At 40.6% G+C, this 13,752-nt stretch overlaps 2 protein-coding genes across 4 annotated transcripts in view; one reads left to right on the top strand and one right to left on the bottom strand.

The window, feature by feature from the left end:
* ftr84 (finTRIM family, member 84) overlaps positions 1-13,752 on the top strand; it is a 55,052-nt gene that overhangs the window by 33,811 nt on the left and 7,489 nt on the right. For all 3 annotated transcript variants that reach the window (XM_077523585.1, XM_077523584.1, XM_077523586.1), the window contains 2 exons: positions 9,104-9,230; positions 9,363-9,485. In XM_077523585.1, the coding sequence (XP_077379711.1) occupies positions 9,480-9,485 (6 nt within the window). In that variant the 5' untranslated portion in view covers positions 9,104-9,230; positions 9,363-9,479. The remainder of the gene's footprint in view (positions 1-9,103; positions 9,231-9,362; positions 9,486-13,752) is intronic.
* tppp2 (tubulin polymerization-promoting protein family member 2) lies at positions 3,062-9,515 on the bottom strand. The gene is made up of 5 exons (XM_077523591.1): positions 9,303-9,515; positions 8,994-9,220; positions 6,600-6,791; positions 6,126-6,279; positions 3,062-4,413 (listed from the first exon to the last, which is right to left on the bottom strand). The coding sequence occupies exons 3-5, from the start codon at positions 6,788-6,790 to the stop codon at positions 4,222-4,224; spliced, it is 537 nt and encodes a 178-aa protein (XP_077379717.1). The 5' UTR covers position 6,791; positions 8,994-9,220; positions 9,303-9,515; the 3' UTR covers positions 3,062-4,221.

The following is a 13,752-nucleotide window of genomic DNA, read 5'->3' as shown; positions in this document are numbered from 1 at the left end:
AAGACTCGGTCCACGTGGCTTCGATGGCTTGCTTGGTCAGGAGAGTAGATTAGGATATCATCCAGGTAGACATACACAAAGTGGTCGATGAAATCTTTGAGTACTTCGTTAATCATGGCCTGGAAGACTGCGGGAGCGTTCGTGAGGCCGAAAGGCATGACCAGGTACTCGTAATGTCCCCGGGGAGTGTTAAAACCAGTCTTCCATTCATCTCCCTCGCGGATCCGGATGAGGTGATAGGCGTTGCGGAGATCGAGCTTCGTGAAGATTCTAGCTTGTTGCAGCTGGTCAAACACAGAGGACATCAATGGCAAGGGGTACCGGTTCTTAACAGTGATGTCATTCAGGGGACTGTAATCAATGCATGGGCGTAGGGATCCATCCTTTTTACTCACGAAGAAAAAACCTGCGCCTGCAGGTGAGGAAGACGGTCGGATGAGGCCGGCCTTCAAGGAGTCGTCAATATAATTGTTCATGGCTTGGCGTTCGGGTCCTGAGACCGAGTACAGTCTCCCCTTGGGGATGGTTGATCCGGGGATCAGGTCAATCGGGCAGTCATACGGTCGATGGGGAGGAAGAGTCATGGCCTTGGTTTTGCTGAAAACCTCCCGCAGGTGGTGGTAGCAGGAGGGAACGGTGTGCAGGTTCGGGTATTCCTCTTGAGCGGACGAGGCGAGGGACACCTGGTGAACCTGGGCTGTGGTGTTCCGGGGTGCGGGTTGTTCCAATCTGTGAGTCATGCAGTCCTTTCCCCACTCCAGAATGACTCCAGAGTTCCAGTCGATTCTGGGATTATGTAGACGCAGCCAAGGGTGACCCAGAACCAAAGTGGGGGAAGCAGAATGGAACACATGGAAGCGAAGGGTCTCGAGGTGCTGTCCGATGTGCACTTCCAGAGGTTCAGTGATGTGGGTGATTCTGAAAAGTTCCTTGCCGTTCAGCGCTCGAGCCTGGATGGTTGACAGAAGTGGCTCGGTGGAGACTCGTAGTTGCCTCACGAGCTCCCAGTCCATGAGGCTCTCGTCGGAACCGGAATCGATGAGGGCTGACAGATTTGTGGTGACATTGTGGTGGTTTATCTGCATTTGCGTGAGCCTGTGGTTCTTGGCAGGTCGGGGTGACGGAGGACTCACCGGTGACCCGCTCTTCGTGGTGCAGGATCCCACTAGGTGGCCAAGACCACCACAATAGAAGCATCGGCCCTCTCGGCGGCGGCGCTGTCGCTCCTCGGGCGTTAGCCGGGCCCTTCCCAGTTGCATGGGTTCCTCTCTGGCGAAGTCCACCTCTCCTGGTTCAGGTCGGGAAGGAAGGATGGGTTGCGGCCTTCCGGGCCCCGGTGGTCGTGACCAGGGGGTGGGTTCCTCCCTCCTTCGGAGTCCGCCGATCTTAGCCAGTTCCCGGCGACGATGATCGGTGCGGATGGTGAGGGAAATCAAGGCGTCCAAGTCCGCGGGGAGATCTACGGGAACCAGAAGCTCTTGAATGGCGGGTGAGAGTCCTTTCAGAAAATGGTCGTGAAGTGCGATGGCGTTCCAGCCACTGCTCGTTGCCAACGTTCGAAAGCGAACTGCATAGTCGCTGACAGATTCGTTGCCTTGCTGAAGTCGGCTCAGTGCTCGTGCCTTCTCTCGGTCATTGTTTTCTGGATCAAAGACTTGGCGCAAAGCGATTCGAAAGTCCTGTACGCTTTGGCAGACCGAGGAACCCCTGGCCCATTCCGCGGTCGCCCAGGTTTTGGCCCGTCCCGTCAGGTGAGACAACATGAAGGCCACTCGGGATCGGGCTGTGGGAAATGCCTGTGGTAACTGTTCAAAATGAATGTCACATTCTGTGAGGAAAGTCTGACAGCGTCCGGGTTCACCGGAGTATCGTTCTGGGGAGGCCAGTCTCAATCCTACCCCGGTGAATGGCGTGGTCGGTACAGAGAACTCAGGGTGAGGAATCTGTCCAGTGGGAGCTGGCGCTCGACGCCGTGAAAGGCCTACCAGCTCGTGGACCTGGCTGGTCAATTCCTCCATCCGGGACAGCATGGTCTGTTGGATCCGGTCCTGGTTGTTGAGCCGGGCCTCCTGGCTCTGCAGTGCGGCCTCGACCATGCCTGCTGGGTCCATGCTGGCCGAAGTGTACTGACAAGGCGGGGTCAAGTAGGACTCAGACGCAGGCGTAAGGTAGGCCACCAAGGCAGCAGGTTTATTTCCGGCCAACAGTGGTCTCCTCTCAAACCGAGAGGAGAACAGGGAGGGGAAAAAGTGGAGAACAAAAAGCGCTCCACTAGGGAGGAAAAAACAGGCAAAAGGTACTGGGGACAACAGAAAGCGCTCCGCTAGGGAGGAAAAAGGGCACAAGGCAAAAGGGGTAACTAAAGGCGCTCCAAAAGGGAGGAAAAGGCACAAAAACAAGGCAACAACGCTAGGCAACATGAACGAGGACATAAGGACTGTGGACGCTTCCATGCACTGACGGTGACACTTCGGCACTGAGGGGAGAATGCAGGTGGCTTTTATTGTGAGTCTTGATTGGTGGCAGGTGGTGGTAATCATGGGCAGGGACCGGTAATTAGGGAGCGGCAGGAAGGGCAAGTGACCTGGGGTGAGAGGAGAGTTAGGATTTTCAAAACAAGACAGGAAACATGGACACAAAATAAAAGCATGGGCAGTCACGCCGGTGGCGGCGTGACAAAAACCCAAAAACAAAAAGAAAAAAACATTTATATTTACTGAAAAAATTTACAGGAAAAAATGTAATTTTACCATAATTTATTTGTGAATTGACCTTTTTTTTTTTTATGTTTTGAATTATTATTCTCATTATTTTTGTACTAAACACACTGTTAAACATTTTTCCATAAAATTATGTAATTAAAACAACTAATAACATCCAATTTCTGTAATTGTAGGCATTCTTATTTGTAATACAATGTTTACTTACCGTATTTCTAGTTAATTTAATTATTTTAAAATGTGAAAAAAACTTAAAAGCTCAAAGTTCCTTGGTGGGAGAGTTCAAATGTAAAATGGATAGATGGAAATTAGCATAGTAACAAATGGAACATCACCATTGCTAATGTTGTAAAAGTAATTACTTTATTGACACTTTAGTTCCTTAGAATCATTCCAGCAGTGACATTACAATGGCGTTACTTTGTTCCACAAGACTTTTACATTAGGTCCCATACGGTAAATCATTCCAAATGCTACATGCTGCACATCCACATACAATATACTCGTATTATGCAATTTGTTTGTCAGGACAGTATTGAGAGCTCAACATATTTTGGCTTAAGTGTGACAATATAAAAGTAAATTGTCTCGTCTTCTATCTTTGAACTCTAGTGCACTGTAAAAAAAAAATAAAAAATCAGTTAAAAATGAAATGAAAATGGGGTAAAGTGATATATTTTCCCTCTCTTTTACTTGGAAATAAACATGATGTGAGTATAACACACTTGAATCGTGTGCAACCAATGTACATGTTCAAATGAAGTAATTCCAAAGGATTGATGTTCATAAGGCTGCGCTAGAGAAGAAGGGAGGCACATAGCACTCAATAGTCAATTCTTTTTCCCTTCATTATGAATAGCTTCAGTTTCAAGTGACATCCAGGGAGGAGCGATTTACACGCATATTTTTCACTTGTTGTCTTATGTTGGGCAACTCTAGCTCAGCAATGTCTCCAAACAAAAAATACCTGTTTTAAAGGTTATTGTTTCAATGATAACAATCAAGCAGTACGCTGATCTCGTCCCCATTCTACTCACAACCTCAAGGGTGCATGTATTGTTCTGTTATCTGGAGATTAGTATGACATGCAATGATGTGTTCACCAGTTTCAGAGTCTTTAAAAAGCAATTTTGACTTTGGTCTTTAAGCTCAGCAAAATCATCTCATCTTTGGCTAAGTGTTTATGGGCAATTTTATGTTTTGAATGAAGAATTTTCTTTTTCCTGTTGTCATCTTTTAAATGATTCAAATAGAATCAATAATGATCAATCCACAGTGATGAGGAGTAAAAAGATTTTTGTTATTATTGCTTGACACCAGATAAATAATCATCCATTCCAAAAATGCTTTGTATAATAAATACGTGGAAGAGCATTTCCCTTTTGCATAATAAGGCACAAAGTTAAGCGCAAACTCAATTTATATGCTTGCCAACATACGCACATTAACATTTTATCTGAGAATATCGAAAGACCAAAAATCACATGACGTGTTTTCAGAATTAGGATTCCTTCACTTTATCATCATAAGAGCCGCTGCCCATGTAAGCTGCAACGTAGCCACTCGTGTCTGGCATGTCCTCACGTCCAATCTTCCCCCTTCCTTTTCCCGAATCGTCGAATCGCTCCTTGTGTGTTCCTGTGTACTTGGACGTGTCCGTCAGTCTGTCCACAGCGGCTGCCTTTGCTGGTCTCTAACAAAACATAATAATGAGTGCTCAAGTAAGGAATTCAACTGACCTACATTTAATAGTAAACTCAAATTCCAAAATTATACTTCTGCATCTACAGTAAACATATGACAAGACCCCTTTAAAATATAAATATTTTTTTTGTGTGTGCGCACAATCTCACGAGTATTTGCCCAAGTTTAGACTCCCAAAAAGAGCATCATTTTGTTTTGTAAGCAGCGCATTACCACGGCAACAGCATGTGACAAAAAAAAGCTTTCATCTAAAGATGTTTAAGACAAACAGGTATTGAAACAGCAAAAGAAAGACAATCGGATACATTTTCTAGGACAAGTTTCTTCAAATATGACCTCTATAAATGGCTAAAAATGGCGCAAAATTTATGTAAAGGTGAAATCTCCCATTTTTTTTGCTGCAGTGGTTTTGCTCAACCATTGTTACGTCACAATCAAGATTTCAGCTTTTTGCATAACATGCCATTTCCGTCGATTTGCCTCCAATTTGCTTGATCGCCATCAAGCCCGATATGCTTGTTCGAGTTTGGCCACAAATGGAATACAGTTTCGATGTGTGCCGTGTAACCAAGGTTTTGCATAGTGCACATTTGTGAAAAGGTGAATAAAATGTTTATGTCTTGGATTTTTGTGTTCACATTTTTGCTGCGTAAATGTAAGATTATTCGTTTTTAGGAAAAAGCATATATTTTTAAAATTAATTAACTCATTCACTCCCAGCCGTTCTCACAGTAGCAATCCCGTTCGCTCCCGGCTGTTTTACTGGATTTTGACTGATTTTGCAAGGCCCACAGAATATTGTCTTCAATTGCTATAAAAGCATGGAACCTACCAAAAGAAAGGTTAAAGTCTCTTCTTTCATCAGGAAAAAAAGTATGATTCTATCTGTTTCCGTTTTGCAGCAATTAGCATTAGAAGAGAGCTAAGTTTAATCAATTTTCACAAATCTATTTAAAATTGTCAGGAATTTAGCTTTTTTTCTACATGGCCCCGGTTGATCTTCTTTGCTCTGCTGCCACCTGCTGGCCGTTTGTGTCATAACTACCATTTCTGCAACCGTTCTTTGCAGTTGAGAGGCTGCATCAAAGCCTTCTGTATGCTCTAGCATAAAAAAACAAAAAACAAAAAAACGTATAAATACGTCTTTGGGACACTTAGAACATTAAAAAAAATGTATTTACACGTTATTGGGAGCAAATGAGTTAATTTATTTATTAATTTATTTATTTGTTTGTTTGTTTATTTATTTATTTATTCATTTGTAAAAATGATTTTGCCCAATGTTATGTTCTTTTACATGAACACACACTGAATGACATCACAACCATATTTGTGGTTCTTTTATAATGATTGTTGTTTCTTCTAATAAAACTCAAACAGAAACCAGAATCGGACAGCAAAGGTGAAAGAAGTAATGGGTGCTGCTGACCCAAATGAATGAAAATAAATGAAAATACCATTTTGTTGGGAAGTGTATTTAAGATCATAAAACTTGCACATGACCATTGCAAAAGCAACATCTGCTCACCACAAGGTTCAAATAATTTCTAAGTCGGGTTACTGATATTGTAGCGCATATTTCATTTGACTGCAATTGGTACGTTGACTCATCCCTTCTATGTTGTTTCTCATCTGGAGCAGCGAGCTCTTCAGCCGCGTAAGGAGGCGTGAGCGCAGTGGAACTAATGACAATGTACTCACAGTGATTCCAGCATTGGCGGGCTCCTTGCCAACAATGAGACCATAGAGGAGCTGGAGCGCTTCCTCTTTGCTCTTGCCTTTGAAGCGCTTAGGGCCCAGCTCAGTCAGGGCCATGATGAACTGCTCAAATGTGATTACACGAGCCGACTTGGACCTGAGGAAACATATAAAGCGGTTGTAGGCTGCGCTCAGGAAAATCTTTCCAGTGCCAGAGGATGGATATACAATCGTATTCTGTTTGTAATGCTGGAATGTGAAATTGCAACAGGATCCTCAAATAGTCAGTGTAATCTTTGTGTGGCACCTGCATGTATTCAAATCATTTGATTTTTTATTTTTTTTTTTATGAGAAATTGCTAAACTGTATACACTAGATGTAAATATAAATCTCATCTATGCTTTACCAAATTCGAGTTGCTGTGTTATGACGCCAAAACTGTTTTGTCTCCTGTGATGCCGTATCGAAAACATTACTTGACTTTGGTGAAGACGATGTCAACATCTGTGGTGGTGACGTTCTTGCCGTCGATGATGAGACAGTCCTTGCAGATCTTTGCAAAGTTCTTGCCGTTCATCTCCTTTCCTGTCGCCTTGGTGTCACCGTGAACGGCAAACTTGTGGAAGGACGCCTCCACCTCTGATGTAGACACGGAGCCCTCGGCCATGCTGACAAACGCACAAAGTGGATCATTACTTTGTGTTTTAACAATTTATATTAACTTCTAAGCTTAAAAACAAACTCAACCTTTTAAATGTTGCACCATTCACTTTAATGACCGATTCACTGAGGTTTCTCATTTGCTATCCTGATAAAACTATCTAAAAACAGATGTGTTGCCCCAAAAAGGCGATAAAACTTGAGTTGCCTCCACTTAATTAATTAATCAGTTCAAGGTAAAGTCAAACCCCTCCAAAATATCTTGACAATAATATGTTCTATGAAAGCATCCCACATATGTTATTCAGATTTTTATTCTCCTCGCTTTTTTGCAGAGAAACAACTCCCACATTATACTTCTGATTTACAACATTCACATTTCAACTTGCTTCAAAACTTGACGCCTTCCGGGGTATATATGGTCCGATTCCACATTACAAGCAGTACTCGCACAATTTAATGTTAAATATCAACTTTTCCCCATTCGTTTTCAATTGGACTGACATTGAACTTTTTCCAAGTCCCACTTTCCCAGCCCACTTCCAAACATACAACTGATCATCATTACTAGCTCTCTGATACTGTTCAATGTGTTGTCCAGGAGGTCCAGGGTTTGAATCCCACCTCTGACTGTACACTGCAAATATATCAATTGGCAACTGAAATGATTAAATGCACGCTAGCTACCATCAGATGGCTATTTTTAAAATACATATGCCATTAGCCATTGAATTTGAACAAGGAACGGTAGCTCAGTCGTTAGAGCGACTGCTTCCTCCATGTAGAACCTGGGTTGAAACCCCGCTGTGTTGAAAACCACAGTTTAATACATTCGATGGTTTGGTACCAACTGACTACCGAATCAGGAGATGGATTACAATTTCTCTGAAATGATTAATTCCCACCGTTAGACAGATTGCAGTTCAAGTTTTCTTTTTAATGTATTTATCTTTCAACTTCAATTAAAACTTTGTAATTTTCACATAATTTATCTTACAATTTACTTCAGAAGCGTTCAGATATTAGCATTCAGCATTCTCATGCAATTTCTCCAGGAATTGCACTTAGTCTAGTCTAAATACAGTATTTTGGTCAATATTGCATTAACAGAATATGAGTTAAGCAGACAAATCCAGCCGTTTTTATTCAATATCTGAAGGCGGCCATTTTGCCACTTGCTGTCGACTGAAGATGACGTCACAGTTGCTCAGGTCTCAAGTACCAACAAATCACAACTTCATATCAGAAAACAGGTGGGCTGTGATTGGTTATTGCCTGAGCCCTGAGCAACTGTGATGTCATCTTCAGTCGACAGCAAGTGGCAAAATGGCCGCCTCCTGAGATGGATTTTGCTTCATAACTCATATTCCACAAATGTAATATTAATCAGAATGTCATGTTTAGAGTGGTGAGGTCATTGGTCACATAAATTATTATTGCCAAGAAATGTTTATGGTTGAATTCGTGAATTCAATAATTAATTGACCAGATTTATGCTATAATAACTAAAGGTATCAATGAATACTCAAACAGTGAATACTGTCTGAAAATAAGTAGCCCCTAATGACTCCTTTGGCGTTTTGAAAAGGCTACAGCTCAGTTTTTGCTGAAAACATTTCCAACCACCTGATTGGCATGTTTAATCAGCTCAAGTGAGCATTTTGTTTTGCTCCGAATTGTTTGTGAGACGCCGCCTCACATCCATCACCGTTATGTTTGTTACTCAAGCTGATCCCAGGCCAGTTTAATTCAATCACCTTCATTTACAAATGGCCCCTCTTCTGCCCACTCTGCAGAGGATGAACAATGAAGGTCATTTACTTTCTTCTTTCCTCAACACAAAACACAAACATCAGCCTTCACTTGTTCTTTTTCTATAGTTAGGCAGCTTGCATATTATGTGAGATGCAATACTAAATGGCCCTCAGTCATGAAACCGTTATTAAACCAAGATTTATATATTCATCAACATCACAAAGACTAGCCTACTAGAATTCAAACACAGCCATTTTTTAAAATAATGAGTTAACAACAAAGTAGTAGCAAGTAGGTAAATAACAGTACGACCCATTAATCTGCACATATATTATTTGTTGCTGTAGCAAATTGACTGCGATCTGTTACAATTGTAAATAAAAACGTCCTCCTTCAAGTATTCCCTGTTGCATTGTCCCCCAGCGCATCCACTGCAAAGTCAACATAAAGTGTACCTGCTGGAGGATGCTTGCCAGTGGATATTTTCAGGAAATTCCCGGAAATCGCTCACAGCTTCTCAACCTTCTTGTCCTCCACTTCCTTTCCTCCTCTCTGCCACTCCCAGGCTCTTTGGCGGTGACGACACCGATGCAGATGCGTGGATAGGAGGAGGAGAGAAGGGGAGGAGGGAGAGAGTACCACCCAGCACCATCAGTGACATCACTGCCGCTCAGCTGCTCTTCTGTCACGCAGTAAAGCATGATGTGATATAATATCTCATTTTCCTATTACTTATTCGAATCTACTGTGTTTGCTTTACCCACCAAGCTCCAGTGTTCTGTTTTCAGTGCAGTGTTATTCTGTGCATCATTCATATGTGACAGCTTTTATTTGGGCCACAATGACAGAAGTGGGCTTGTTTGGACATGATGAGAGTCACCCTTGAAAGGACAAAGCACACTGACAATAGAGATGACCCATAAATCACATCACACTGTTTTATGAAGGTAAGGCTGAACAATACTCTCGTGTAGAAAATAACTGACTCAGAAAATACTGTAATAAAAAACATTTGCCCTCTTTTTTATTTTTAATTTATCACACTTAAATGTTTCAGATAATTAAAATAATTTTAGTAGCTTATAAAGTGACCAATTAATGAGAAAATTCCCTTTCTAAATGATGAATTTATTTAATACTGGAGACAAAAATCCAAACGGCAGCAACCAAAATCAAGTATTTGTGATATTGATAGTGAGGGTTCTTTTGCATGAACTGCCCATTTAAGGTCATATGACATGGCCACTCCTTCTGTTTATTATTATTATTATTATTATTATTATTATTATTATTATTATTATTATTATTATTATTATTATTATTATTCAAACCATTCAAAGGTAGAGTTTCTTATATGTGCTTTAATATAACCTCAGAGTGCTTCAATGTGACAGCACAAACTGACGGCCGGTTATTTTGGTTGTTGTTGTTTACACTTTTGGCTTGTCCCATCAGTGCATAATCACTACATCGCCACAGCGAATAAATTGCATATTTTGTAAATTGTTTGGAATATTTTATTTTATTTTTGCCAGATGCCCTTCCTGAGGCAACCCGCCCATTTTTTATTCCTGACATGGGACTGACTCGCTGGCTATTGGGTGACTGGCACCGAGTGCATGTAGGATTTTGATTTCTCGGAGGCATCAGAATTCATCGTTCCATGAATGAATCACAGAAAGTCAGCCAGGTCCTGAATGAGCAAATCGGCCAAACTTTGCTTGACTCATGGTGGTTTAAAACAATGTTATTTTAATGCCTGATTGATCATGTTTAAGAAATAAAATTACAGTATATTGGTGTATCTTCAAACTGCATTTTTACTATGGATATAATGATATCCGTCATGATACGATAATTATCACGATATTGTGGGGAGGTTGGTGGTACAAAAAAATGTCACAACATTGTTAAAAAAAAAAAAAAAAAGAGCTCAAACTTATTAAAAAAAAAACACAATATTGTGCTGGGCGGCACGGTAGTCGAGTGGTTAGCATGTCCGCTTCCCAGTTCTGAGGTCTCCGGTTCGAGTCCAGGCTCGGACCTTCCTGGGTGGAGTTTGCATGTTCTCCCCGTGCCCGCGTGGGTCTTCACCGGGTACTCCGGTCTCCTCCCACATTCCAAAGACATGCATGGCAGGTTAATTGGGCGCTCCGAATTGTCCCGAGGTGTGCGTGTGAGTGTGGATGGTTGTTCGTCTCTGTGTGCCCTGCGATTGGTTGGCAACCAGTCCAGGGTGTCCCCCGCCTACTGCCCAGAGCCAGCTGAGATAGGTGCCAGCAGCCCCCGCGACCCTTGTGAGGAATAAGCGGTCAAGAAAATGGATGGATGGACAATATTGTGCTTTTGTACATAACATCAATGCATATAAACAACCTACAATCTCTAATAACACTTAATATTGAAGCACTTATTTGCGAATGCACACACACATTGAGTTCCTCCACATATTAACTTGGTTCACAAGCATATTACATTCCCTTCATCTGACCAATAGCATGGATTTTAAACATAGAAGGGCCAAAACATGCCTTGTGAAAATTAAACTGCACAAATGTAAATTAACTTATGTATTTTTTTTTTTTAATAATGTGCTGCTTTTAATATCGTGATATGATAACGATGATATATTATATTACGATATAGCCATTATCGTTGCATCCCTAATTTTTATATGGGCTTTTCTTTGTAAGGAAAAAAAATAATAATCTGAAATCAGGAGAGTGCAAATTATTTTTCTCTTTGCACTGTATGTAAGGATCCAAATGTACAATGGTGAATATATACTAGGGTTAATGTACTATATACAGTATGTACCGTATTAAATACTAGTCAGAAGCTATAATGTCAAAACGAGTTGATGTGGAATAATCTTAAAACCATTTCATATATTAGGATTTTAGCTGTTCAATCAGTGACGTTCTTGTCACACATCTTTATTCTTGGTGAAAGTTGAATGCTTGTTTTGTGTCATTATGATAATGAATGTTTGTAAGTCTTGGTCAAAGGACTTCATGCTTCTTTGTGTTTGACTTGCTCATTTTCGTTGTCACACAGTCATAATGGCTCCTTTTCGCTTCCCTCCATCTGCCCAGTCATCTCTGGTCTTGCATCCATTGGGAGCATGGGCGCTCGATTTCCCTCCTTTTAAGCATCATGTTATCTCTGCCGTTTCCTCTTTCAGACATATGCTAGCACAGGCCGCCTCCCCGCCCAGCCCTCGCTTGTTTCCACAAACACATCAGAGGGATCCACTGCATGTGACAGACTTCCATCCCATCGCAGCTGTTCTACCACATGCTCCCCATGACTCATCCAAGAAGTTCCACCTACAATACTCTACTTTAGCAACACCTCCACCCACAGATTCATCCACATCACAAGTTATTTTGGGTTGGAGCAAAGTATGCTGCAACAAGGAGTCATGAATGTAAACAACAAATTCTTCACCATCGTACTTGTATGGCTTACAATATTGTTCTTCTGAATCCATTAAGGAAGCGTTCCTTTAATTTTGCTAGATAGCAACTTGTGCTGGAGTAGAATTGCTCAACTTGTCATTGCAAATCATGCAGTTAGGACGCTGACTACCATCACTCAACTCTATTTTGTTATAGAGCACTTTAAAACCACCTCTGTCTTCTGAGGATCAAATCCAGGGGCAGCAGATACAATGAAAAAAAAGAAATCACAGGCCATTGAATTGAACCCTGTGGAACACCATACGTTCCATTTTACATGTGAATTCATATCGCACATATTCATCCAAACATTCTTTGTTTTTGTGTTTTTTTTGTTTTTGTTTTTTTTTGTTTTGCTGTACATTTTTAGAATTTCTGTAATACACACACAGAAATATTTCAAGCCTAACTTAAGATTTATAAAAAAAAATTACCTGGCAAATTCCCATTTACTTTTTTTTGTAGATCATTTACGACCAAATAAGCCTTTTGTGATAAATATTCATTCGTCTAATAAAGCCTATTTATTTGAAATGTGTAATCCTCAGATTTATGTATTTAGTATTAATAAAGTATAATTACTCTAAATTAATAATAATGAGAGCAGCCTATTTATTTAAAATAATAAGGTATGTTGTTTGAATTGCATAATAATCAGGTTACCTCTACACAATAAATATACTGCTATGTGAAGACATGTCATTTGTTTTCTTAATATTTTTTTCACATTTTATTTTTATGTTTTTGGGATGAAACTGAATGCAGACATCCCAAAAACATTAAAATAATAATAATAATAATAAGAAGAAGAAGAAGAATAAAAGAAATTATAGTTTATTAATACTAAATACATAAACCTGAGGATTATACATTTCAAATATATAGGCTAATAATAATAATAATAATAATTATTATTATTATTATAATTATATGAATAATTAATATATAGCTATTAATTAATAATAATTAAATAATAATTAGACTAATGCATATGTATTATATATGTTTTATTTGGTAGGTTTGTGTTAAAATTATCTAAAAAACAAAAGTAAATAGGAATTTATGTAAAAAAAAATATAAGTTAATATATCTGGGAGTGTGGATTGAAATTAAGAAATGACATGATGTACTATCAACAACAGTCACAAGACAACTACTGAGCGCACCAACTGCCCCGCAGCACAGATAGGCCAAGCAATGTAGCGTGATTACCTGCAGCCAATGACAGCCAAGAGGGGCGTGTCATCACGAATCATATGAGTCGGGTGTGTCTTGACCTCCGCCAAACCCCTAAGACTGATTCACCGAACCCCTGGGGTTCAATCGAACCACTGCCATAGATTATACAGTATATGGAGTACATTAGGAAACTTTAATAGATTAACTGTCATCATATGTGATTGAAGGCCTTATACTGCTGCCAAATGTCCACTTTGCACACTGTCACCTTTCACTATTTGTCCACATTAGCATGTATTTGCGTGGGTGCCCACATCCTGACCGCATATTTTCTGTTCAGTGTAAACAGAGTTGTTTTGAAAACATGCACCGCCATGAAACTCACTTCTCAGTCACATGGAAACTAGGAAACAGCTGGAAGCATTGAAACACTCTTTTTGTTTGCTGAGAACTTGTGTATAAACCCACAGGAAGTGCATGATTGTGCGTTATCAAGGGACCGTGCGTCAATGCACCGGAAACTCAGCCAGAATTCGAGCCATACAGTACAGTGCAAATATCTTGCGTCTCCACT

This window comes from Festucalex cinctus, chromosome 6 (genome assembly GCF_051991245.1).
Source record: "Festucalex cinctus isolate MCC-2025b chromosome 6, RoL_Fcin_1.0, whole genome shotgun sequence".
Lineage (NCBI taxonomy): Eukaryota > Metazoa > Chordata > Actinopteri > Syngnathiformes > Syngnathidae > Festucalex > Festucalex cinctus.
This window is presented reverse-complemented; position numbering and strand designations above follow the sequence as displayed.

Coding starts and splice junctions, on each gene's coding strand:
- tppp2 (XM_077523591.1), bottom strand. CDS start 6,790: ATGGCCGAGGGCTCCGTGTCTACATCAGAGGTGGAGGCGTCCTTCCAC. Junction 6,280..6,599: donor ATCGTCTTCACCAAAGTCAA/GTAATGTTTTCG, acceptor ATGTTTCCTCAG/GTCCAAGTCGGCTCGTGTAA. Junction 4,414..6,125: donor CCGCCAATGCTGGAATCACT/GTGAGTACATTG, acceptor ATGTTTTGTTAG/AGACCAGCAAAGGCAGCCGC.